Source organism: Anolis sagrei, chromosome 4, assembly GCF_037176765.1.
Source record: "Anolis sagrei isolate rAnoSag1 chromosome 4, rAnoSag1.mat, whole genome shotgun sequence".
Classification (NCBI taxonomy): Eukaryota; Metazoa; Chordata; class Lepidosauria; order Squamata; family Dactyloidae; genus Anolis; species Anolis sagrei.
The window spans coordinates 203,222,286-203,246,720 of NC_090024.1; the positions used below are offsets into that span (position 1 = coordinate 203,222,286).

Sequence of the window (24,435 nt, forward strand, 5' to 3'; positions counted from 1 at the left end):
ATGGCCCAAAGCGAGGAGGAGCTGAGGAGCCTTCTAATCAAGGTGAAAGAAGAAAGCACAAAAGCTGGGTTGCAGTTAAACATAAAAAAAACCAAGATTATGGCAACAAGAATGATTGCCAACTGGGAAATAGAGGGAGAAAACGTGGAGGCCGTGACAGATTTTGTATTTCTAGGTGCAAAGATTACTGCAGGTGCAGACTGTAGCCAGGAAATCAGGAGACGCTTACTTCTTGGGAGGAGAGCAATGACAAATCTTGATAAATTAGTGAAGAGTAGAGACATCACACTGGCAACAAAGATCCGCGTAGTCAAAGCAATGGTATTCCTCATAGTTACCTACGGATTTGAGAGCTGTACCTTAGAAAAGGCTGAGCGAAGGAAGATAGATGCCTTTGAACTGTGGTACTGGAGGAAAGTTCTGAGTGCCTTGGACAGCGAGAAGATCCAACCAGTCCATGCTTCGAGAAATAAAGCCTGACTGCTCATTGGAGGGAAGAATCGTAGAGGTAAAAATGAAGTACTTTGGCCACATCATGAGAAGAAAGGAAAGCTTAGAGAAGACAATTATGCTGGGGAAAATGGAAGGAAAAAGGAAGAGGGGCCGACCAAGGGCAAGATGGATGGATGGGATTCTTGAAGTGACTGGATTGAAGGAGGTGGGGGTGGTGACAATCGATAGGGAGCTCTGGTGTGGACTGGTCCTTGAAGTCACGAAGAGTCAGAAATGACTGAATGAATGAACAACAAAATACTATCCAAAGCGTCCCTCCCTCTATACATACATACATACATGGGTGGAGTTACACTTAAAATTCAACTTAAGAACAAACCTAGAGAACCTATCTTGTTTGTAACTTGGGGACTGCTTGTATGCCAAGGTTTTTAGGGAAATCAATTCTCATTGTTTCAAAGAAAATGTAATTCCTGCATGATGGGATGCAGGAAGAACCACTTCCTTGACAGGATGGAAAAAATAAATCCTTCAGACTTCAATGAATATGAGATGGGAAGATGGCTCCCAGTTCCTAGGCGGGCAAAGTAAGATATATGAGATACACGTCACTTTGAGTGACTGGTTTCTCCTCTCCCCCACAGAGGCATCCGTGAGGGTTAGTAGGAGCCCAGCCTATCTAATACTGTTGAGGTGTCAGGTATCTCAAGCCACAAGCAGAGAGCTCTTTGCCTCGACATGCCAAGTCAAAGCCTGCTGACGTTCTTGTCTCAACTGCCTTACTATTTTGAATGCAGCATCCAGGCTAGTCTTCTCTTGCTGGGCTTTAAGAATGTATTCAGCATTCCAAGCAAAGGCAACAGGGTGGAGCTCAGATCACCACAAATAGCACATAAATACAAAAATGCACATACGCACCAGGTAAATCTACTCATAGCCCCAGCCCTTTCCTTGACCGAAGGAACCCAAGCGAGGTCAGGAGCAGAGAGGCAAAAAGGAACTGCGGAGATCTAGTCTGTTGCCCCAGGACCAGGGCGGCACACATGGAGTGTGACTTGACCTTAGAGCACTACTGCCCTTATGCAGGAAGCACTGTGTTTCCTCCATGAGCTTCCTTCTGCCTCTTTTCCGCTCCTACAAAGTTTTTCCAGCCTTGATCTTAATTCTGCTAAGCCATTGCACAATTTACACAACGGCTTAGTGTTTGTATAGGTAAAACATAAAAAGCATGGCAGAAGGAGATACAAGTGTCTAGGAAACACACACTATGGAGTTGTGACCATCAGCAACACAACTGTGCTTATGAAAATGCTCATCACCTCCGAACACAGTGACAGCAGAGAACCATCAGTTATGAAGCCTGCAGAAGTTTCAAGAATCCACAAGTAGTCAGTCATTCAAGTATGGTGTCAGAATTAGAACTTGGAAAAGTCGTTTATTTGGACTGTTGCTTTCAGGTGCCTCCAGTCTTTATGGCCTGATCAGAATGGTGGAAATAGCAGCACATGCTTTTCAATCTGGGTTGACCCAGATGTTTTCCTGGCTTGTTTGGGCATCCCTCCAGCAACGGCAGCCAAGTCCTACAAGTTCAGGGTGAGAAAATAACATGCACTTCCTCTCTGAGCAAATCACTCCCATATTTTTGGAGGCAATCTGGGGGTCTTTAGGCAAGGTCAATTTGTCTGAGGAAGGTTGCTCATGTGGGATATTTCATCATTCCTGGCTGAATGTTTCTAATAAGCTTTGCATGCTGAAAGTAATACTCAAGTGTATTTACACAGCAAGCTTGGCTTGGGATCTCTGTTAGCCTCCACTTCCCTAAATTTATTATTTTCTCAATCATAACAGAAATGCATTCCCACTAGGCTATATTGCTCAAATAGATGCCAGGGTTGTGAATTGTTATTGTTCAAATGGCTAGATACGCAACGATGTCTGAACTGTGGCTGCTTCTCTACAGTGCTTCCTTACTGGAACTAAGTTAGTAGAACTAGGGCGTATTTGTCCTTCTGAGCTTTGTTAGGAATGACTACGAGCATCTGGAAGATGATCTAAAAAGCATCAAGTAGACAAAAGTCCAATTTCTTCAATGCGTAGGCAGCCTAAAATTCAATCACTTCATGATTCTCTGAGTCCACTATGCATCCATCTCCGCTACACACTCACTCGCAGGAAGGAGTGGCAGGAAGCATGTCAGGAAAATTATTTTCATGTTTTATGAAAGTCTCATTCTTAACAAGCTATTCACCAGCTTTAAGCCACAAAATGGTTTGGAGGTCAAATGTTAAGTCGGGAATAAACAGCTACAAAGAAAGCCCAGGCAGAGCAAAATGAACTTGGGGTCACTTTGATCCTTTGTAAAAAAAACCCCAAAAAACAAAAAACAAACCACTGAACAAATGCAAATAACTGTGTGTATGAATCACACATTGCCCCATATTGCTTGCCCGATACATAGAATGGGACAGCAGCACCCAGATAAACAAAGGGGTGAATTTAATCCCTGCCAAACTTAGTTCCAGATGTTCTCCTGATCCATGGCACTGAAGGAACATTTTCCTTGCCAAAATTCCAAGAGCATGATCTTGACCTCAATAAACAACAAAAACGTTTTTAAGCCTTTACATGGATCAGATAACTTGAAATTAGCTTACAGTTTTTGAATACTGTGGAATTAAAGTTCCAGCTCATTTTATGGGCAAGTTCCAGCACACATCACATACCACACTCCTTCGAAAAGACATCAGTGCAGTGTATATTTGAAAAAGAAGCACGTCTTTCAAAGAAGAAAACGAAAACTTCCACAGTGTGCTAGATTCACCCCAAGCAAAGCCAGGGTCAAATCCCTACTCAGACATGAAGTTTGCTAGATAATCTCTGACAACAGAACTCTTGCAAACTAACTCATTACACAGAAAGAGCAAAATAGTTTTGATGGCCCACTAGAAAAAAAAGACAACATACTTAGATGTTTAGTACAAGTTGAGTTTCCCTTATGCGACATTATTGAGAACAGAAGAATTTTGGATTTCAGGATTTTGCATTTACATAACGAGATATCTTGGAGATGGGACCCAAGTTTATATATGCACAGGCTGAATGTAATTTTAGACAATATTTGTGTGAAACAAACAAAGGTGCCACTATCCCAGCCATTTGTATGGGTAATTTCAAATCTTCACAATTTCAGATTTGGAATTCTGGATGAGCAATGCTCTATCTGCACTGTTAATTAGGGAGTGTACCAGCAAAGAGAGGGTTCAGATGCTTCCTAAGCTTACCTAGTAGACGCATCTTACAAGTGTGATCAATGAAATCAAAAGGATTATAAAACAGAAAGGTACAGGTAGTAGTGTCTGAAAAAATACTCCCCTTTTCTGCAGATGTGCTGGATTGGAGCTTCTGGGACAGTATGTGGGTTTTTGCACTACAAATCCTAGAACTGAGATTCTATAAATTGTCGTTCAGAAAAGGAGAGATTTTTTTCCACACACTACTACCTGGGAATTTATTGAGAATTGATAATCCATAAAAGGGAACTTTTCCACACACTGGAATTGGAAAGTGATCAACAAGAACTACCTCAAAGATGCTTGTGACATTCAGAGGAGAACGATAGGGAAGAGGAAAGAGAACTGCATCTGCCCAGCAACAAAAATATTAATATGTTGTTTTACCCGGGGAAGATTCTTCCTCTTCCTGCTTCCAGCCTCGCCTGCTTTGAAGAACTTCCATTCGGTCAGCGTAACGGGGAGAGTCGTGTCTTTCGCCAGCTTCCCACGCAGGCAGATCCGGGTGGTTTTCAGTTCTAAGGTTTTGCGATGAAGAAAGTGTGGTTTTGGGGGAAGCTGAAGAAAGCAGGGAGAAATGGAAAGGGAGAGTGGAAAAAAAGGAGAATGAGCAAATGCTTTCCTACGAACTGGATGAAGACATGTTCCCACAATTTGTAAAACAGAGTTTTGCCAGTAGACTGCTTGGTTTTTATGGCAGAAACAATATGGAAGAACAATCAAAACAGAGGATGAAATAATTCATGGGGAAAACAGCATAAGCATGGAAATCTCCTTGTCTGTTTTCCTATATTTTACAATACATTTATTTATTATAAAGGCTAAATGCTACAAAATGCCAAGCAAGTCAGTACAAGTGGATCTCATTATTTCTCTCCCTCTCTCTCCCTCCCTCTCTCTCTCAGAGGGATGTGCCTTGTAGGCCCCATGAAGCATATTAATCATCATTTTCATCCTATGCACTACCATTGGCCAATCCTCCCAATAGCTAAATAACTGGGTGCTTTGAAAAACCTGTCCCAACCCACCGAGAGAACAAAATCTCTAAAGATTTCATGATTTTCAATGTTAAGGCTATTGCTGGCTGGCAGGTCATTTTGTATCTAAATACACTTTTCCTCCTAAAACCAGAAATGAACTTTTCCTCACTTCCAGTTTTGAAACAAAATGAGCAGGTGTGTACATGTGCCTTCGGGTTGCCTGCTAGTTTATGGCAACCTCATGAGTTTCATTGGGTTTTCTTAGGCAAGAAATACTCAACAAGTAATTTTGCTAGTTCCTACCTCTAAAAGTAATAGTTTCCCAGAGAAGTGCTAACCAAAGCTGCCTCTCCTTAGTTTCAGATCAAATGTGAGCTGAGTCTTTTAGGGTATTTAGGCTCTGAAAAAGTGGGTAGATATGTTGGACCCTACTCAACTGTCCATCTTTAAACAAAAAATGCATGGTTCTTATGTACCTTATTGGTTTCTTTTTAATTTGGTCTATTTTTAAGACCAGCAGTAGAGGGGGTGATGGCAGTACATTGTGGATTAGAAAGATGGAGGTGGAAAATCAGCATGCAGACCAGTAGTTCTCAACCTGTGGGTCCCCAGGTGTTTTGGCCTACAACTCCCAGAAATCCCAGCCATTTTACCATCTGTTAGGCTTTCTGGGAGTTGAAGGCCAAAACATCTGGGGAACCACAGGTTGAGAACTACTGCTATGGACCCTTGAACATTTCAAATTTCTAATCTAATCCAAACACTACAAAAGTCCCACATCCACAAGAAGGTTTGCAATGGGCTGCACAGAAACCCATGAATCTTTGAGGAGAAAAACAATCATGGGTGGCCTGAAGAAAAAAAGCTTTTATCAAAATTCAACAATGATTCTCACTACTCCCTCTCCTACTTCCATGTGCAAAAAAGCATTCACCCCAAGCTCTTCCTCCTTTTCAACAAACAAGCTTCATTCACTAGGCATAGTGGAAAAATACTGAAGTTGGACAATGCTGGTAGTGAATTTACCTGGTAGCATTGTGATGGTCAGTTTCTTCTTTCAAATTATTTCAAGACAGAATAGTGACTAATTTATCACGTGAAAATCAGAAAGTGAATTTTTGGGGCAGGGAGAGAATTTTGAATCAGAATTTTGTAAAGAAGTGCCATGGAAAAGTCCTTAGCCTAAGTGAAGTGACCATCTAATTGTGAAGGAGTTTCAGACTTATGAACCCCAATGGGAACACGAGGAGCTGTCATACGCAAAATCAGACCAATGGACTGAACAGCTCAGTATGGTTAACATTATTGTTAACAGGGCTCTAGAGTTTCCAGAAGGAGTTTTTTCAACTATTATCTGAAAATTCTGCAAACTCAACTTAGGAAGTCTTATAAGCAGACTATGAGCTATCTTCTTCCCTCTTTCATCTGTAGGCAAGAGTGCTACACAGAGAAGTTGTCAAAATGTGTCTTTACCTTGGGTGGCTTGATGGTGTTACGGGGTGGAGGCAGCTTCCAAGCAGAAGGGATCCTCCAAAGAGGCTTCACTTTGATATCCTCATACAGGTTCTCCTTCGCAGGATCTAGGGAAAAGAAGTGTTTTGAAAGTGAGAGGTGGAGGGAGAGAGCACCAACTCTATCACAATTGCTGGCAAAAAAAAAAAAAAAAAAAGAGGGGGGGAGGGAGGGAAGGAGAGAGAGAAAAAAGGAAATGAACGAAACCTACATCTTACATCAAGTACTGCAAGCAAGAATGAAAGAAGAGGAATACTAGGAAAGGTGATCCTTACACATAACAATAAACAGGATTTCTATGTTATCCTGGTTTATTAAAATGGGCTCCATGTTAGTACAAGTAATTCATTCTGCTCCGATGCTGTCTCTTTCTGCTACATGAGCAGATAAATAAACCAGACATTGAGATTTTTGTGTCACATCTGAAGTGACACCATGATTTCTTGACTCCAAAGACAACAATGTTTGTGAACCAACAGTAAAGTTTGCAGGAGCAAGCAGCTTTTTGACAGTAAACAAAGATAAAACAGGGATCCTGGTTTACTGTTATGTGAAAATTGGAGCAAGAAAAAGTAATGAGGCAACATACACAAACTTTCACCTTTCTCCTCCATCTAGTGCTTTCCAGAAGAAAAAAAGTATTTAGTGGCTACACCAGGCAAACTTGGGCCCTCCCTCCAGGTGTTTTGGACTTCAACTCCCACCATTCCTAACAGTCTCAGGCACTTTCTTCCCCCCCCCCCCCCCAGCTGCTTAAGCTGAGGCTTACAGCTTAAGAAGCTGAGGGAGAAAAGGGAAGGGTCTGAGGCTGTTAGGAATGGTGGGAGTTGAAGTCCAAAATACCTGGAGGGCCGAAGTTTGCCCATACCTGGGCTAGATACATATCAATGATGATCTACAGCTTAACCCTGGCAACCCAAAGAGCCAGTGAAGTGGCAGATAAATGTATTTCAAATAATGTAAAAACTTACCAATAATGTCCTCATAGAGGTTGTCCTCTGACTGTGTGCAATAGAGGCGGATATTTGTGGTGCCATTCAATTCCTCGTGGAGTTTTTGGAACTCCATGGCTGCGAGTCGGTTTCGGTAACCTTGAATGTCCTCAAACTCAAATGACTTTCTGCAAACAAAGCAGTCTTGTAAGCCTCACATGCAACAATGTAGCACAGCCTATCCATCTCCTATCTTCTGTTAAGGCTTTATTGCACTAAAAAGAGCTAATTGAAAGGTTTATTTTATGTTTGGGCACAAAAAATATTTTTCTAGCCATTTGAGTAAAGGTAATATTATACACCATTTGAAAAAGTTCAACTTTCATTGGCCAAGTGTATAATAACAAAACAAAGCAGGGGGGTTATTTTTATTCAGAATCTCTCATAGCCATTCATGCACACTAAATGAATAAACAGCTGTTATTGATTCTATATCAGCATTCCCAATCCTGGTGTTCTCCATATGACCAAGCTGTCTAGGTATGATAGAAGTTACTGTCCAACACATCTGGAAGGCACTAGGTTGAAAAAGACTGTTCTACGCCATGAATAAATACATGTGGAGGAAAGACGTGAAAATACATCTACTTTCACTCAAATTGCAAAAGCCATAATCCAATGGAGATACACTTATGGCAATTCCCTCTGCCGAGAATTAGCTCTAGCTACTCACATCATGTGTTTTATATTAGAAATAGCTGGAAAACAAAACCTCTGTGGCTCAAGCATTTCTTTTGCTTTCCCTTTCATTGCAAATACAACAAAACATTCATGCAACCCAGTTATATGTTTATCCAAGATTACATGTGGCTTCCAACGCAAAATTTGTAAATCTCCATGCAAGAAAGTCAAAGACGATAACACTCTTTGGTAAATAGTGGCTCTACACCTGGAAGTTGGCCCAGAATATTCACTTGCTGCCTAACCTGCCCCTTGCCAAGATGGGAAATATATGCCTCAAGGTGGAAAACATCTTTTTCATTAATATTGATGGATTCTTTTCCCTGCATTTTGACTGCTCTTAATGAACCGGCAAAAGGCTATGCTCTTGCGCTGTTTCTGCCATATGGCTATTTATAGAAGAGATAAAATTAGTGCTAGATCAGTACTGGTGCAAAAAGACTATATCATCAATTTAATAAATAAATGAAAATGAAAATAAACTGATAACCCACCTTTTGGATCTGCCTCGGATTCCCCGGCTGGCCACTTTCTGCTCTGGTTCATGGGAAGTTGCTCGAGAGCAACTGCCATTGCAATGAGGTTCAGGGGGTTTCCTCTCAATGTGGCCTACATTAGAGCAGTTCTGATGGTCCTTCTCAGAATGATAACGAAAAGTCCTTCGTGGTTTGGGTACCGGATTGATGGCTAGTGGCCGCTCCTCATGGCCCTCAACGTCACAGTAGATGTTCTCCGAGCTCTTTGTTGGAGGAACTGTCAGGACCTTCTCTGTTGAACCACATCTTTCCCAACTCTCTTTCAAATCCAAAGCTACAGATGGAAAAGTTTCTAATTGTTTCCAAAGGTCCCGTGAGGTATAGAAGTTTCCTGGTGGCAACCTTTCCCCTTGCCAGTTCGGATTGACCTCTCCTTCAGCCAAAATGCCATTGAGGAGCTGCCCAATCCTTGGGCTCTCTGAAGCCTCTTGGAGTCTCTCGTCATCTTCCTCTGTCACAGAGCAGAGCAGAGAATTTTCCCGGAAATCTAAGCCGAGACTCTGAACATTTGCTAGCCCTATTGGCTTCCTCCTGCTGTCCTGGCCATACTTGACCCCAAAGTCCTTGGGTTTCTGCCTCTCCTCCTGGCAGTCCCCTGTTGTCCGCCCCTCCCACTGCGAGATCTTTTGCTTTATGTTCCGGCAATGGCTGCGAGAGAGGGTTTGCACAGCAGAACGTGAAAAGGTGGCATCTACACTCCCCATGGGGTGCATGGCAGGCAGTCCAGCTACATTTACTCCAGTATGCTGTCTCCCGACTGGATATCAGAGATTTGTAATCCCAAGAATCAAGGCTTTGTTGATCTTCAATCAAATCCAATTGACAGAGTAATCCAAACTTTCCACTGGAAGGTGAAGCATAACCAGAGGCCACTCTGCAGGAAAAGCCAAAGACAGAAAGAACATCCATCAGAATTTGCAAAATCTATTAACCTTTAAAGTGCCACAAATCTTATTCTACCCTCAACCCCCAAAGCTAATTTAAGTGCATTTCCACATGTTGTGTAGCATTAACGACAGTTTACAGCTCAGAATTCATCTGACAGACAACTGCGGCTGACTTCAGTGTCTGATAAGTGAATCAGTACACTACATGCATACTTCTCCCACATTTTATTTTTGGCTAACACAAAAAGGCCAAAAATGTGAACTGTCCCTAAAGACACCTCACTTCTCTCAAAGCTAGGAAACAAAAAGGAGCTTAACACTTCCCAGCTTGTGAAGGAGACTCCACTACATAGTTCAAGGCAGCATATGGTATTTCACTGTCAAACAAATCTTACTGTCAGGATATTTTTAATGTTCAGATGGAACATCATTTCCCGTATAAGATATGCAACCCCTACTTAGCAATACCTAAAGAAATAGTGCACCCACTCTATCTTTTATAGGTGAGTGAATTTTCCGATTGAAAACACGGGAAGGTTACAAATGGGAACCAACCATATCTAGACCTCGCATAAAATTATGCAAATGAGGCCGAATAACCTTTTCATAAAGATATGTCTGAATGTAGTCCTATCAATTTCACAGAAGCAACAAGCAGCCATTTTTAATCGCTTTTTAACACAAACTATGCGTAACACTGCAACACAAGGAAAGTAGCAAAGCTAATCTTAAAGGGAATCAGTACATCTTAATACAAGGCCCGTTATTCTCTTCACTGGACCTTGTTGTCTCTTTTAATATAAGCCAAGAAAATAAATTACAATGCAAAGAAATTTTCACTGTGAAAAAAAAAAACAACTTTAGTAAGTGACAACCCATATCAGAGGGGTTTTAAACCTAAGGATAACAAAAAAGCAAGTCAAGAGAAGCCTGAGTGTAATTTCAGCAGATACTTTTCAATATATAACATGCTCCCTCAAAAAAAGCTACACAGATTCATAATGCTGACTATTCTCAACCTGGTATCATCCACATGAGTTAACCCAGAAATCCCATGGGAATGATGATGATAATAATAATAATAATAATAATAATCTTTATTTATACCCCACCACCATCTCCCCAATGGGGACTCGGAGCGGCTTACATGGGGCCAAGCCTGGACAACATATTACAGCAAAAATAAAACCAAAACATAAACAACAAGCAACAACATCAAAATTACATGAGAAAAAATGAATACAGTAACAAAATAACATTACAATAAACACAATCGCAGTGACAGTGGGCGGGCCACATGTACAGGATAAAATGTTGAAAAACTCTAATGAGATAAGAATAGGAGCAAGTTATTTGCAGGGAGCTCATAAAGAAACACAGGGTTGTGAACTAAACTCCCCAATTGGGGGCGTGATAGGCACCATAGTTCAAGCCATAGTGAGGCCGTTAAGTCTGATTGCTCATAGATCACTCTAACACTAGAAATATCCATGAAAGAATCCATTACTTTCATTTATAAGGGTTTTCTGAAAATACAGAAACTTTTGAGTATCAATATTTGGCTGCCCTACCCTTCTTATTTCTAGAAGAAGATATAAATGAGATGATGGACACAAGGTAAAGAAATCCAGAGATAACAGAAGCACAGGATTAACAGAGAGCATGACAAGAGAGAGCTGGCTGATAGTGAGTGTGCACAGTGTAAACAACTGGTGAGCCTCAACCACATAGCCCAACTGATTAGAAAGTGGATGGGAATACTAGATTGCGTGTGACACACCATCACTCTCATGGTCTCCTTTGGTTCAGCCTCAACCTCTTACTGAAAGGATTAGCACAGTAGCACTTGTTGCCAACGCTGCCTTCCTTTCACAAACAGGAAAACAGGGTGAGACCATGATGCAACCCACCACCCACAGAGACAGAAGGCAGAGGTGGTAGAGGTGAGGCTTGAACCCAACAGGTTATTTGCAGACTTCTGTTCAGTCCACACCCTGCATGACGACAGAGCAATGTAATATTTTCCCACCCTCTGCACAGCTGGCTCTAAGTGTCTTCTCAAGTCCAGAGTTGTTTCAACATTCAATACTGCTGCAACAAAATATACCGAAGTTGGTGGAATTTGTTACAGAACACCCACTGGTACCAACGTCTTTGCCGTTGCCCCTTCAGGGCGGCCTCAGAGTCAGTGCTAGAAACAGCTGCTAATGCCTAAAAAACCCACAACAAGGAGATTTTCCTGTCACCATAAAGTAAGACAGGTGCACCCTCTTCCATACAACTCTTCTGCACAGCATAGATTAGCAAGAGCAAAAGCATGGACACTCCTCACAGTAACAGCTGGCATCAAGTGATTGTGGAACAGCTATTAAGATCACTGGAAGAGCAAGGAGGGGAGGGCTACCTAGAGCAGTCGGGGGAGAAACTATGAATAACACAGTCACCAAGTGGGAACACAGCTGAATATCCCCCCAGAGTCTCATCACTCCACATAGCAGCCTAATTTTGACTTTCTGCTTTAGACTTTATGTAGAGTTCCTGGTCATTTTCCTACAGCTGCGTCATTTATCTTGTCCCTCGCCTCTTCCCCTTTCAGAATCAGACTCTGCCTCATACGCACGTGGTTTATCAGTCAGATTTCCACATCAAGGAAAGTGGGAGTAGACATTGTAAAAGCCTATTGTTCCCCCTCCCCATAAAATACTCCCTGTAAGCTGTCATCAAGGAGAGGGTTAGCATATAACCTTTCCCCTGATGAAACAGATTTCTGTTATCTTGAAAGTTTTGTTTTTGGTTTTGCTTATGTCCTTGAGTTTAAAGTGGCTACAGAAAAAGGAGGAAGGATTTATCATGTAAGTTAACTGCTAAGGTAAAGGTAGGTAAAGGTTTTTCCCTGACATTAAGTCCAGTCGTGTCCGACTCTGGGGGTTGGTGCTCATCTCCATTTCTAAGCCAAAGAGCCGGTATTGTCCATAGACACCTCCAAGGTCATGTGGGCAGCGTGACTGCATGGACTGCTGTTACCTTCCCATCAGAGCAGTAACTAGTGATCTACTGACCTTTGCATGTTTTCAAACTGCTAGGTTGGCAGAAACTGGGGCTAACAGCGGGAGATCATGCCATTACTCGGATTCGAACCTGTAACCTTTCAGTCAGTAAGTTCAGCAGCTCAGCACTTTAACCCACTGCACCATCTATTAATAATACCCTTCATCTTTCCACTTTTCCAAAGGATGGACTTTCAAGATGACATCAGAAATCTAGAGCAATTTCTGACATCAATTTGCAAAATGTCCTGCCATGCCATTGTCAGGCAGAACTAGAACTTACAAAAATAATTTTGGTGACTGCATCCTCCAGAATCCTAATTGTCATGTTTGTTAGAAAATCTTCTGGATAGAACAAAAGATGGAGAGTCATAAACTGGATGACACTGAAAATTAAACTCCAGTTCCTTAGAAGTAAAGAACTAAACTCACTTCAAAACTGGGGAAATGCTCAAGTGTCACATGTGACAGCTGAATTATAATCAGAACCACATAACCAAATAAGAAAATGACTCAGTACTCAAATGTTTCATTAGAGAACTATGCAGCCTACGCAAGTGAGTTGGCCAACAAGCAGTTACGAGCTGTCTTCTCCATGTCAGTTGTCGAAATAACGAAGTTATTTTTGTAACAAAACCATGGTTCTTTATCCAGCCCTCCCCCCCCCCTCCAACCTTGCTTTCTTTTAATTTTGGTGATGAATTTTCAGGAAAAAACTTTGGTCCCGAAATGGTCATTAAGAGCTTAAAACTGCTTAAAATGCCTTAACCCCAGAATGTACACCAAATAACTCCCCCCCTCCCCCAAAGAGGCTCACTGATGCAGCTTGACGGACCAGCATAGCGGGCAAAATGCAGACCAACGCTAGAACAACTGACCACCACCCTCTAAAAATGAATACATTCTCAATGTCTGCAAGATAAAATTCAATAGGTGGATCCTGGACACTGAAAATGGAAGCCAATTAGATCCGCCTTGCACAGCATGCCACTTTCAATCAGATGGACAACAGAGTTTCCATTCAACTCAATAAAATCCAAGTGGACTCATGCCAATGGATCAACCAGCCAGTCCTGCTCAGGTAGACATGTAACACTATATGTATCTTACATCAGCTGGGAAATGCAGGTACATGTTTAAGTAGCCACCCTTTTTGACAAAGTGCGTGGATGCAAGAGATTAGACTTTTTCTCAAAATGTTTGCGTGGCGTATTGAAACATGTACCTGCCAGGCCAACTGCCAAGGAATCAGGCACAGTTTCCTTTTATCATCCTGTTTTCACTTGTACACTGAGGGTATCATACATAAGGAAAGAACATCAACAGTTTAAGATTGCAGATGACACCCTAACATTTGTAGAAAATAGCAAAGACTTGGGGTGACTACTGAAGACAGTCAAGAAAAAAAGTGCAAAGGCAATGTTACAATTGAACAAAATTGATAACCACAGATGATTTGCGTTACTTTAAAGTAGGTAATGAAGGCACTGAAATACAGTAGCTGATGGTTTTCCATACCTTGGTTAGTCATTAATCAGAATGGTGACTGCAAGTAAGAAATCAGAATGGGTCCATCTACACTGTAAAATGAAATATTCCTGCTTCTTGGCAGGGGGTTGGACTGGATGGCCTATGAGGTCTCTTCTAACTCTTTGATTCTATGATTCTAGGACCATATTAATTGCCATGACTCAATACTATTGAATCATGGGAGTTGTAGTTACACTGCCAAATAGTGTTGCCTCACTAAACTACAACTCGGATGATTCCATAGTCTTGAACCATGGCAGTTCAAGTGGCATCAGACTGCATTACTTCTACAGTGTATATGCATTTATAGCATCATCCTAAATTGAAGTTAACTTGAAGGCAATTAACAACAAACACATCAATAATTTGCTATTCATAACAAATGCAACATGTAACAAATTTATTATTACATACTTTATCACAAGTACAAAAGAAAATAGTTTAAGAAGCTGGGAAGCCAAGCAGTTGGGAAAGTCCATTAAGTTATAGCCAGTAGTCAGAGATGATGATAAATAAAGTTCAACACCATCTGGAGAGCTAGAAGTTCCTCAACTCTACCCTAAGGTCAAAGTTGTGGATCTGTGACAGTAATAATCTGGCATTTTTTGTCTTTCAGTAATATCAAGCTTGTTATAGTTGATAGTTACCAATGGTGCTGTGGATTTCAAAGAGGCCGGAATGGACGGCAAAAGAGAGAAATGTGTCAAGTGGAAGGCGAGTCAAGCCAACCTTGGTTGGGACTGCCTTCCATCTGAAAATTGATGTCCTCACTGAGAAATAACATGTGGATCCAGCATATGTTTCTACAGTCACCTATAGACCCACCACCAAGACTCTACACTTGGAAGGAAATAATAATCGGCCACAAGTTATATCCTATGATGATGATGATTTATTTACTAAACCATCATTGAAAAGGCATGTAAAAGAAATATTTTATCTTCTTCTTGTCACAGATGCAGGTGAAACTTCAGGAAAGAATGCTACTGGAGCCTGGTCATACAGTCCAAAAAACTCACAGCAACCCAATAAGAGAAGACTTCACAATGTAGAAGTAATAATATCATGATGGAATAACTACCTCTCAGCCGACTTGCACAAATGTACAAGTAGTAGAGGTGTAGTAAAGAAAATGGGTTAAGCATCCACATAAACCTTTGTTTATTTACTCTTTGTTTGGTCCTGAGAGTGAGAAGTAGAGAGTCCAAATGAATCAACTAAGAGCACCATGCAAAGCTGGTTCAACTTCTGTTGGTTCCAGCACATGCCACAATGAATGATGCACAAAAGCAATGGGGAGCTAAACTTTAAAACAAAAAACATGAGTGAGATAATCCCATCAATCTGTTGCAAATACAAAACAAGAGACAAACAAGAATCTATGTGTGCCTATTAAACATGTATATAGGGTCTTATTGTTTAAAAGCACAATTCTTTTTTTTTTGGCGGCGGGGGGGGGGGGGGGTGGGCTTGTGGAAACAGGGCATGATCCAGCACAAACAGGTTGCACGGACAACCAATACACTGTTATCATTCCATTTTAACCACAATGAGAGCAACCTATGTAATCCTGAGATTTGCAGTTTAAGATCCTCATTCGGAGATTCTTGGTCCCTACTAAACTAAACTAAACTACAAATCTCAGAAAGTTAAAACTGAGAATAGTGCTATAATAGTATAATGTGAGAAGAACCCAAGGAGTTCAGTAGAAAGAAAAAACATTTCCTCACACTTAAGCATATTGGCATATCTCTGTTATCAAGTCCTCTTGCAAAGAAGCTTGTTTCTACAAAGTCTTTCTATATCCAGACAGCCAATTTTCCTCCTAGCCCTCTGTTTATCAGCAAGGTTTTTTTTTAGCAGCATCAAAATTGGGAAGATGATGAAGAAGGAGTTGTCTTTAGTCTTGATCTTGCCTTACTTGGATTCCTTCTGATTGGTGAGAAAAATAAAGTTCTGCTCACAGGAGTCTTACTTGGTCCAAAGTGTTGACAGAGGCAAAGTGGTAAGGGTACAAAATTCATATACCTGGGGAATAAATCTTGTTACGGAAAGGTACACAACTAGTCTATGACTGCTGCTCCTCATCTCCTACCCTACACATACCCCATGTTCCCTGCCTTCTCCTACTAAATCCCCAAATCTCCTGTTTTCTGGGAGTGTTGAAGTTCTGTATTAGGGTGAAGGCAGATCTAACAAAGGAAAATAGCTCACTGCTATGCAAGGCCATCATGAGAATCAAACTCTTAGGTAAGCATACCAGGAAATCCAGGGCTATTGAATGCTATCTACCTTGTCTCAATCTTCCCTTTTGCCTTTATTCCCCTACTGATATCTATTATCCATGGCTGCAACTTGAGGAAAATGGCAAACCATTCCACTGCAAGGTGTCTTGCACCATCTTGGTTATGGAGAATACTGTTGATTGTCTCTATCTAAGGTGGAAGAAGCATTGAATGAACAAGAAGAGTCTATCTCGAACTAGCATTCACTTTGCTGGCAAGATTGTTTGACACTAGTGTGTGTTAAATGCTCAGCTAATCAACACACACAAGATAAGAGCTCAGAAAATTTACTTTTTTGGACTATAACTCCCAGAATCCTTCAGCCAACACTAACAATGCTGCTGAGGACATTCTGGTGTAAAAAAAAAGAGCCCAAATGAAATTTCTCAGTTCCTATACAATATTTCTTTTTATATTACATCTGTTTTCAGCCTACAGTATCTTCACACTCTGCAAAGAACTAAAATTAGAAAGCAGCAACTGCAGATATGTCTGTTGTGCTGACATGCTTGCTGACACACCCTACATCCTGTGTGAATTCTGGCCTTTGTTACCAACAGCCTCAGCTGGAAAAAAAGCTGGATAGGTAAAAAAGGATACTACAAAGTACATCCTGCAGTAAGGTTCCATCTATATTCAGTTCCCTGCCTGCAATCCTTCCAAATTCAAAGCTATGAGTACACAACCGCATGAAGCAAACAAGCATTACAGATTCTCTTTAAGGAGAAGTAAACAAATATTTCACAAGGCCCCAACATCTTATTAATATAGCAATATTTTAGGAGACTACACATAGCAAGACCTTTATGAAGAGAGCTGTCAGACTGCATGCTGTCTTGGAAGACCTACCAACTACTCTGGAAAGAAGTTCCTGAAAGCAAATGGAAAGGGAGATGTTCAGTTTTAATTGGCAAGTCACACTGCTCACATTCCTCTCACTGTATACTGGCAGACTCCATAAGTATGATTCTGGAAGGCAATATACATGTTAGGTAAATTGGTACATAAGTAAGTGGGTGGATGGTAGAAAAGAGTGTGTGAGGACATACTATGGTTAGAAGGTTGTGAGGGAATGCACAACGCAACAATCCTTTACATCTTCCAAGATCCTCCTCTGGCTTGGACTGAACTTTGGAACAAACAAAAGCCCTAGATATAGATACTGATAGGATGTGGTAATGCAATTGTGAAATATCCTACTATTAGACCATCGCTGGTGTTATTTTTGCATTTCTTGCAGCATGATTCATTTTATCCAAATCTAAGCATGAGTTAAAGTTTCAAATTGTTTAAACAGTTTCAACTGATTTCAACGGTCTTGTTCAAACTTGCTAAATTATGTAAGATGCTTTCAGTCTGCATAAATTACTGTTTTATATTGTTTACATTAATTGAATTGATTTTATAGTACATCACTCTTGACATGCTGCAATATAGAGTGGGATATAAATATTCAGGTACATAAAATGAATTTTAAAAATAGGAGCAAGAACTTCTCATCACATTTCCTGATGGATAATTAGAGTTATGCATTCATAACTGATTCATACTCACAATCCCCACATAAAGTGAAAGGAATACCTAGAGATTGTAAAAAATCCTCAAATCCTAATTTAGAAGGCAGCAGTTGCTGCATGTGACAGAAGTCTATTCCCCTCTTGAAAGGGGTACAATAGATTGATGTTTCCAGCTTTCTCATGCAAAAGATCTGTGGAAGGAGGAAGAACTGCAGTAAAGACCAACTGGCTTTCACAATGAAGATCACTTACAGGATGGCATGGAAGCACCAATCTACTGTGCCCAATTGACAAGAGAATAGTCCCTTGCTGCTTACATCAGCTGCTACCTTTTAACTCAGAATGTGGGGGGCATATACCTAACTTGCCGATTTAGAGTCTTCCTCCTCCTCTGGCAGGAAAACACAGCTGACAAGACTGATTTTTCGGAAAGCACAGAAAAGTTACTTTTTTGTACTATGGGTCCCAAATTCCCCAGTCAACATGAACAATAGTGGATTTGATGAGTTATAGTCCAAAAAATAATATTGCAAACCCCATAATATGTATGAGATATTACATATTGGCTTCCTGGGTCAGCAAGTTTCTGGCATAGCTATCATTCAGATCTGGTTCATACTTAGATATAGGAGACCACCAATTAATTCCAAGTGCTGTATGCTATATTTCAGAGGAAGTAAGTTGGAAAACCACCTCTGAATATTCCTTTGTTTAAAATACCCATGATATCTTCATTGGGTTGCATAAAGTCAACAGGTGACTTGAAGGCACATACTCACATCAATGCATCTGCCTAGCTGTTCACTAGCTCAAGACAAGTTATTTCACCTCTTTCAGCGCAAGCTCCTCCACTTGTCTTTAGCATGTTGTCCCTGTGATATGATAAGGTCCGCAGAGATATCACATTCTCTTCTGTCTCTGAAAAATAACCAAATCAAAAAGCTGCCCTTTCCTCCTAATTGAGGCACAGCCCTCTATGGGTGTCTAGTAAATCTCCACACCCAAAGGAAAGAAAACAGTGCTAGTGTTTGAACTTGCACAGGCTTGCAGACCTGGTAACTGTGGTTGTCATCAAGGTAGGTGACTTTTCTCTTAGAAAAAGTCTACTTTCGTGTTCTGGAAAAGTGCTTAGCAGAAACCAGCTAGCACAGCCTTTACTTTTCTATGGACTAGTTGCTGTCACAACATGTCAGCCACATCTCCAAAAGAATTCAGGCTCTATGTAACCCTATCAAAAGTCCATGTTCACTGGTATGCCCATCATTAGGACACAACACACACCAACATTCAGCAACAGTCTCACAAAGGTTTTCTGGAGTCACTAAAATTCAACAGCCTTCTTTCTCAGGAATCACAAATTTGACATGGAATGTTTCACTCTATCAACCTGCAAGCAAACCCCTTTTACACCTAAGCATGGCTAAACCCAAACTACTATTAGACACACATCAAAATAAAAGATCACCCATCAAAGAAAAAGGCAAGGAATGCAACAATCAGCATCCTGTCTCTATGTTTCTCCTGTGTGGTAAAGCCACCAGATACTGTCTGATCTTGAAAACCAAGCAGGGTCAGCCCTGATTAGTACTTGAATGGGAAAGCGCGAGTGAACACTGGATGCTTTAGGCTCTATTTCAGAGGAAGGAACTGGCAAAACCACCTCTGAATATTTCTTACCTAAGAAAACTTCATGGGGTCATCATGTGTTGACAGGTGGCTTGGATACACACCTTTCCTCAATTAGCTTCAATGTGGGAAAGCTTGGGCTATCACTTAAAAAGGTTCCTGAACTTTAATGAACTTGACAGTTTAGGAGAAACCATAACTCAGTGCATGTACAAAACCTGAATGCTTAGCATCCCTAGGCAACAATGGAGAAAACTGGTATCTGAAATTGTAGAAAGTAGGCTTGTGCATTGATTCATTTTGGATGTTTGCCTTCAGCTTGCTCAGCTGGTTCGGACTAACAGCATGGGCTCCGCCGCCATTTTTTTTAACGGCCACAAGAGAACAGTGGTTGTCGAAAACCGTTTGCTTTTGGTTTCTTTCTGTTACACATTGACTGCAGAAGGGAAAGGATCCTAGGATGTGGTTTCTTAAGCCCTTGTCTCCTCTAGAGACAGAAGGCAAGGGACCTCAGGAAGCAAGGTTTCTTAAGCCTTAACTTTAAACCCAGGTATCCTCTAAAGACAGAAGGGAAAGTATCCCAGGAAGTGAGATTTCTTAAAATCGGAATGAATTCAGACATCCTACTGTTTAACAAGAGCAAAGGATTTGGTTCTCCCTCCAAATTAGACTGCTGTAACCAATGAAGTGTAGAAGAAAATCAGGAGTGGATTTGTATATAAAAGAACAGCAACTCCTGTTTTGATACTAAAACATGTTCATGGACTAAACATGAGTCCAGAGACGTGCTATTCCATAATACATGTATGTCTGACACATACACTTCCACTCTCATACACCACTATTTTGCACCTAATTGACATTAGAGTTCTTGTAAACAAAGAAGCAAACAAATCTAGTAGATCTAGCAAGTCTGAATGCTGTCCATTCAATGCTACAGGACTCCAGGAACCAATGATCTAACTCAGTATAATAAAGAATTGATGTTTCTAAATTATTCTTACACTTTCAAGACCATTGTGAATGCACGAGCGGAGTGCCAGATGATGTGCCGCTCCCTGAAAGCAATGGATGGGGCATCTGTGATACCCTGCTGATTCAGAATTGCCTCTTACTCTGCCAAAGACAGAGTAAACTGGGTCAGCCACAGAAATCTGGGTCAGCTAAACAAATGCTGCAGGTCCCTTATGATAAGAACTGTTGTCATTCCTGCTTCAGACCATGGCTCAGGTCAGACAGCCTATAGAAAATCGTGTTCAGCTTTGACTACAGTGTGCTTTTTTTATCTAATTTACACTGTCATGTGTTATGTGGGTTGCTCTTTTTCTGAATTTATGATTTTCAGTACACATGTCTCCTGAAATATCATACAGGAATCTTCAATAACCGGTTTTCCAGATTCTATCAAATTTTTATAACTTGATCCATTAATCAAGAAAATCTCACAGACATGAACTATTATTTATAGTGGCTGCAGAAAGTTCTTTACTTTTGGATGCTGGACTTGGCAAGGCATGAATAGATTTTTTTAATTCTGCTGCCCCATGCATTCCAGTTTATATCTTCTTTCCCACCAATCCCAGTTATATTTTCACAAACTAAACCAGATCTGCAAACAGTTCTAGACTGTAAAAGGACACCAGTATGAGTCCATACTAAAAAAAAAGGGGGGGGGGATATGGGTGCACTACCATTTCACTTGGCACTAATTTTTGCACCACAATTATTATTATTATGTGAAAAAACAGTGAAATGAGAGCCAGCATGCCCATGATATGTACAAGGATTTTATCCCTAGTTAACCTATCTATTACCTTGCCTTCTCTCTTCATCAGTATGCTCAACACAGCTAAGAAAATACAATCCATCAACATAAATACGTATCAAACATGAAGGATCATCATAATGTAAAACTGCAGATCTATATTTGTTCCCCTGACTCTGTTTTTACATATACAAGGTTGAACATCCCTCAGCTGGAATTCCAAAATCAAAAATACTTCAAAATTGGTTGAGATGGTGACAACTTTGCTTTCCGATGTCTCAATGTACACGAACTTTGCTTCATGCACAATTTATTAAAAATATTGTATAAAGTTACCCTCAAGCTAGGTATATAAGATGTATATGAAACATTAATAAATGTAATGTTTAAACTTGGGTCCCAACTCCAAGATATCTCATTATGCATTTATGTGAAAATTCAAGTATTCCAAAATCTGAAGAAAAAATCCAAAATACTTCTGCTGCTCAGCATTTTGGAGAAGAGATTCTTAAGCTGTATTTATTTATTTATTACTTCAGAAATATTGTTTTACACTTGCCTTACCCAACCTGCTAAAAGCTGAATATGGTGGAAACTATATTCCAACAATGAGAAACCAATTATCTTAGCTTATTGGTTCAGTGTAAAGTTAATCAACTAAACAGCATATGACAAAAATAATTAAAAATCCTCTAATCAAGTTCATAACTAAGTAGTTATGACAAAAGATACCAGTTCTCTAACACAGAAGATTTTTAATGCATGAGAATATAAAGTATCAGCCTCCAATTCAGACTGAAATCACATTTGAAATGTAGTGGACATTATATATTTATTACCAATTTTTGCAGCACTTTGCAACATTTTTTGTCTCAACTTGTTGGATTTTCACACAACAGTGATGGCAAATGGATGATGCTACATCAACTGTGAAACTAATTCTCAAGACAGGAATCTGGAGAAGGATTCGCAAAGCAGTGAAGGGAAATATCCCACTTGCAGCAGTGACAGGGCTCAAGGAGAGAGCCTTTTTCCTGACATCTTTGTTCAAATGAGGGAAACTGAGGAATGATCTTGTCACATGACAGGCAATCCTCCTAACCTCTGTCTAGCAGGGAGAGCCAGAACACATTTTAAACGTTTTCCAGACACAAATTCCCAACAGGATTCAATTTCCTGAAGCCACGAGTTCCAAAAGGATAGTGCTGCCAGCATTACTGGCTGTGCCTGCTGCTCTCTTCATTGTTGAGGTCCAGCCCACCCAATGAAAGCGGTCCAGCCTCTGCAAGAACCTCTCTTGCTACAATCCTGCTATCACAGCAGAACGACAGAACAAAAGCATTGGCCCACGTACACACCGTCTCTAGTTTCCAGGCAGCAAAACTGCAGAAGCCAGCGGAACGGACACAGATTCATTCCTTGCATCGATGTTAGCTATCCAAGTCCATTTCTGACATTCTCTTTTCAATTTGCAGCCATGATTTTCTTAACTGTTTGAGAGCAAGCAATTCTTCCTGGCATTTGAGAACTGTGTTCAGTTGAAGAAGAACAAAGCTAAACATTGTTGAATCCCCAACTACTTTCAGAGGTCACCTCCCTGAAGTCCCACTCTGCCTAGATGTATCCACCTCATCTGTTTTGATCCATTGTGCTACTTTGGGAAGGTGGTAAAGTATGTTAAAGACACCGTACTGATTCCCATTTGACATAACTAAATCACAGCTAAGTTACTTTAATGTATGCAATATAACAAGTGATAACTGAACTTGTTTTAATAGTTTTCCAGTACTGACTTGGAAACGATTGAACAAATAAACCACAAACTGATAGTGTTAGACTCATGCCCCTACTAGTTGTATTATATATACATTTTTTTTCTTTAATTAAGAGTATTTATTTATTTATTTATTTATTTTCAGTATTTCTATTCCGCCCTTCTCACCCCGCAGGGGACTCAGGGTGGATTACAATGTACATATACATGGCAAACATTCAATGCCATAAACACACAACACATATAGACAGACAGTCAGAGGCTATTTAACATTCCAACTTTTTCTGGCCACCAGGGGACGGCTTCACCCTCACCGTCCATCTGCGACACTGATGAAGTACTTCCTCGTTCCCGCATGCTTGTTGGAGATTTTTTTATGGCCTTGTAAATTAGTTAAATTAGCCTCCCCACATTTAAGTGGTACCTAAATTTTCCTACTTGACAGATGCAACTGTCTTTCGGGTTGCAAAGGTCGATAACTAGCTACACAATTGGTCGGAAGCTCACTCCGACCTGGGCTGGCTACGAACTCATGACCTTCGGTCAGTAGTGATCTTAATGCAACTGACTCTCAGCCAGCTGCGCCACAGTCCTGGTAAAAGTAAAAGTAATACAGGTTGAGTTTTGAATTTTGGAATACTTACGTATACATAATATCTTGGAGATGGAACCCAAGTCTAAATACAGAATTCATGTATGTTGCATATCACTGCAGGTTGAAGATAAGAGTGAGTCATTAAGAGCAAAACATTTCAACTTCTACTCATTTCTTCTGGGCATAACCTCTCTTGCATTTTTACTCCATTTCAATTTTTTTCCCATGTCAGGGGCAACTAGAGAAATTGCAAAGGTTCTGGTGTGAGAGAATTGGCCATCTGCAAGGACGTTGCCCAGTCGACATCCAGATGTTTTGATGTTTTATCATGCTTGTGGGAGGCTTCTCTCATGTCTCCACATGGGGAGCTGGAGCTGACAGAGGGAGCTCATCCACACTCTCCCTGGATTCGAACCTCCGACCTGTTGGTCTTCAGTCCTTTTAATCCACTGCACCACTGGGGGCTCCATCTCCATTTTAGTGCACTACACTGAAATTCAAGCTATTCGCAATCCCTGACACTTGGGTCAATAATACATTTCAAATGTTATGTATGCTATTGACTATTATTTTTACTGACAATTACATCTTTTAAAATGTTTTAATTTGGCAGTCGCCCTGAAGTTCCAATTTACGGGGAGAAATATTACACATCATAATCACAAGAAGGGCATAAAGCAGAGGAAATAATAGAAAGAAAACACTATATTTATTTCCTTGGCAATAACATGTTTCAGCATGGATAAAAGTTTCCCTCAGTTCCTGTACAGTATTGCTTCGTTTTATCTATATGAGCCTAGACTGCAATTCGTTCACTATGGAAAATCAGAGATAAGGTGTGAAATGCAGCCAACCCAACCTTCAGAGCCAGATCCTTTGCCTCAAGCAACACAGCTTGCCAGATGGTTAAGTAAAGGAACAAAGAAGAGAAGGCGTCAAGCAGCCTTCAGATCAAAGCTTCATTT

General features: G+C 40.6%; 1 protein-coding gene across 1 annotated transcript in view; it reads right to left on the reverse strand.

The window, feature by feature from the left end:
• DENND2C (DENN domain containing 2C) overlaps positions 1-24,435 on the reverse strand; it is a 64,463-nt gene that overhangs the window by 23,265 nt on the left and 16,763 nt on the right. Inside the window, exons 2-5 of the mRNA XM_060772577.2 lie at positions 8,403-9,318; positions 7,207-7,355; positions 6,197-6,303; positions 4,131-4,301 (exon numbers count right to left, since the gene is read on the reverse strand). Coding sequence (XP_060628560.2) covers positions 4,131-4,301; positions 6,197-6,303; positions 7,207-7,355; positions 8,403-9,157 — 1,182 coding nt within the window. The 5' untranslated portion in view covers positions 9,158-9,318. The remainder of the gene's footprint in view (positions 1-4,130; positions 4,302-6,196; positions 6,304-7,206; positions 7,356-8,402; positions 9,319-24,435) is intronic.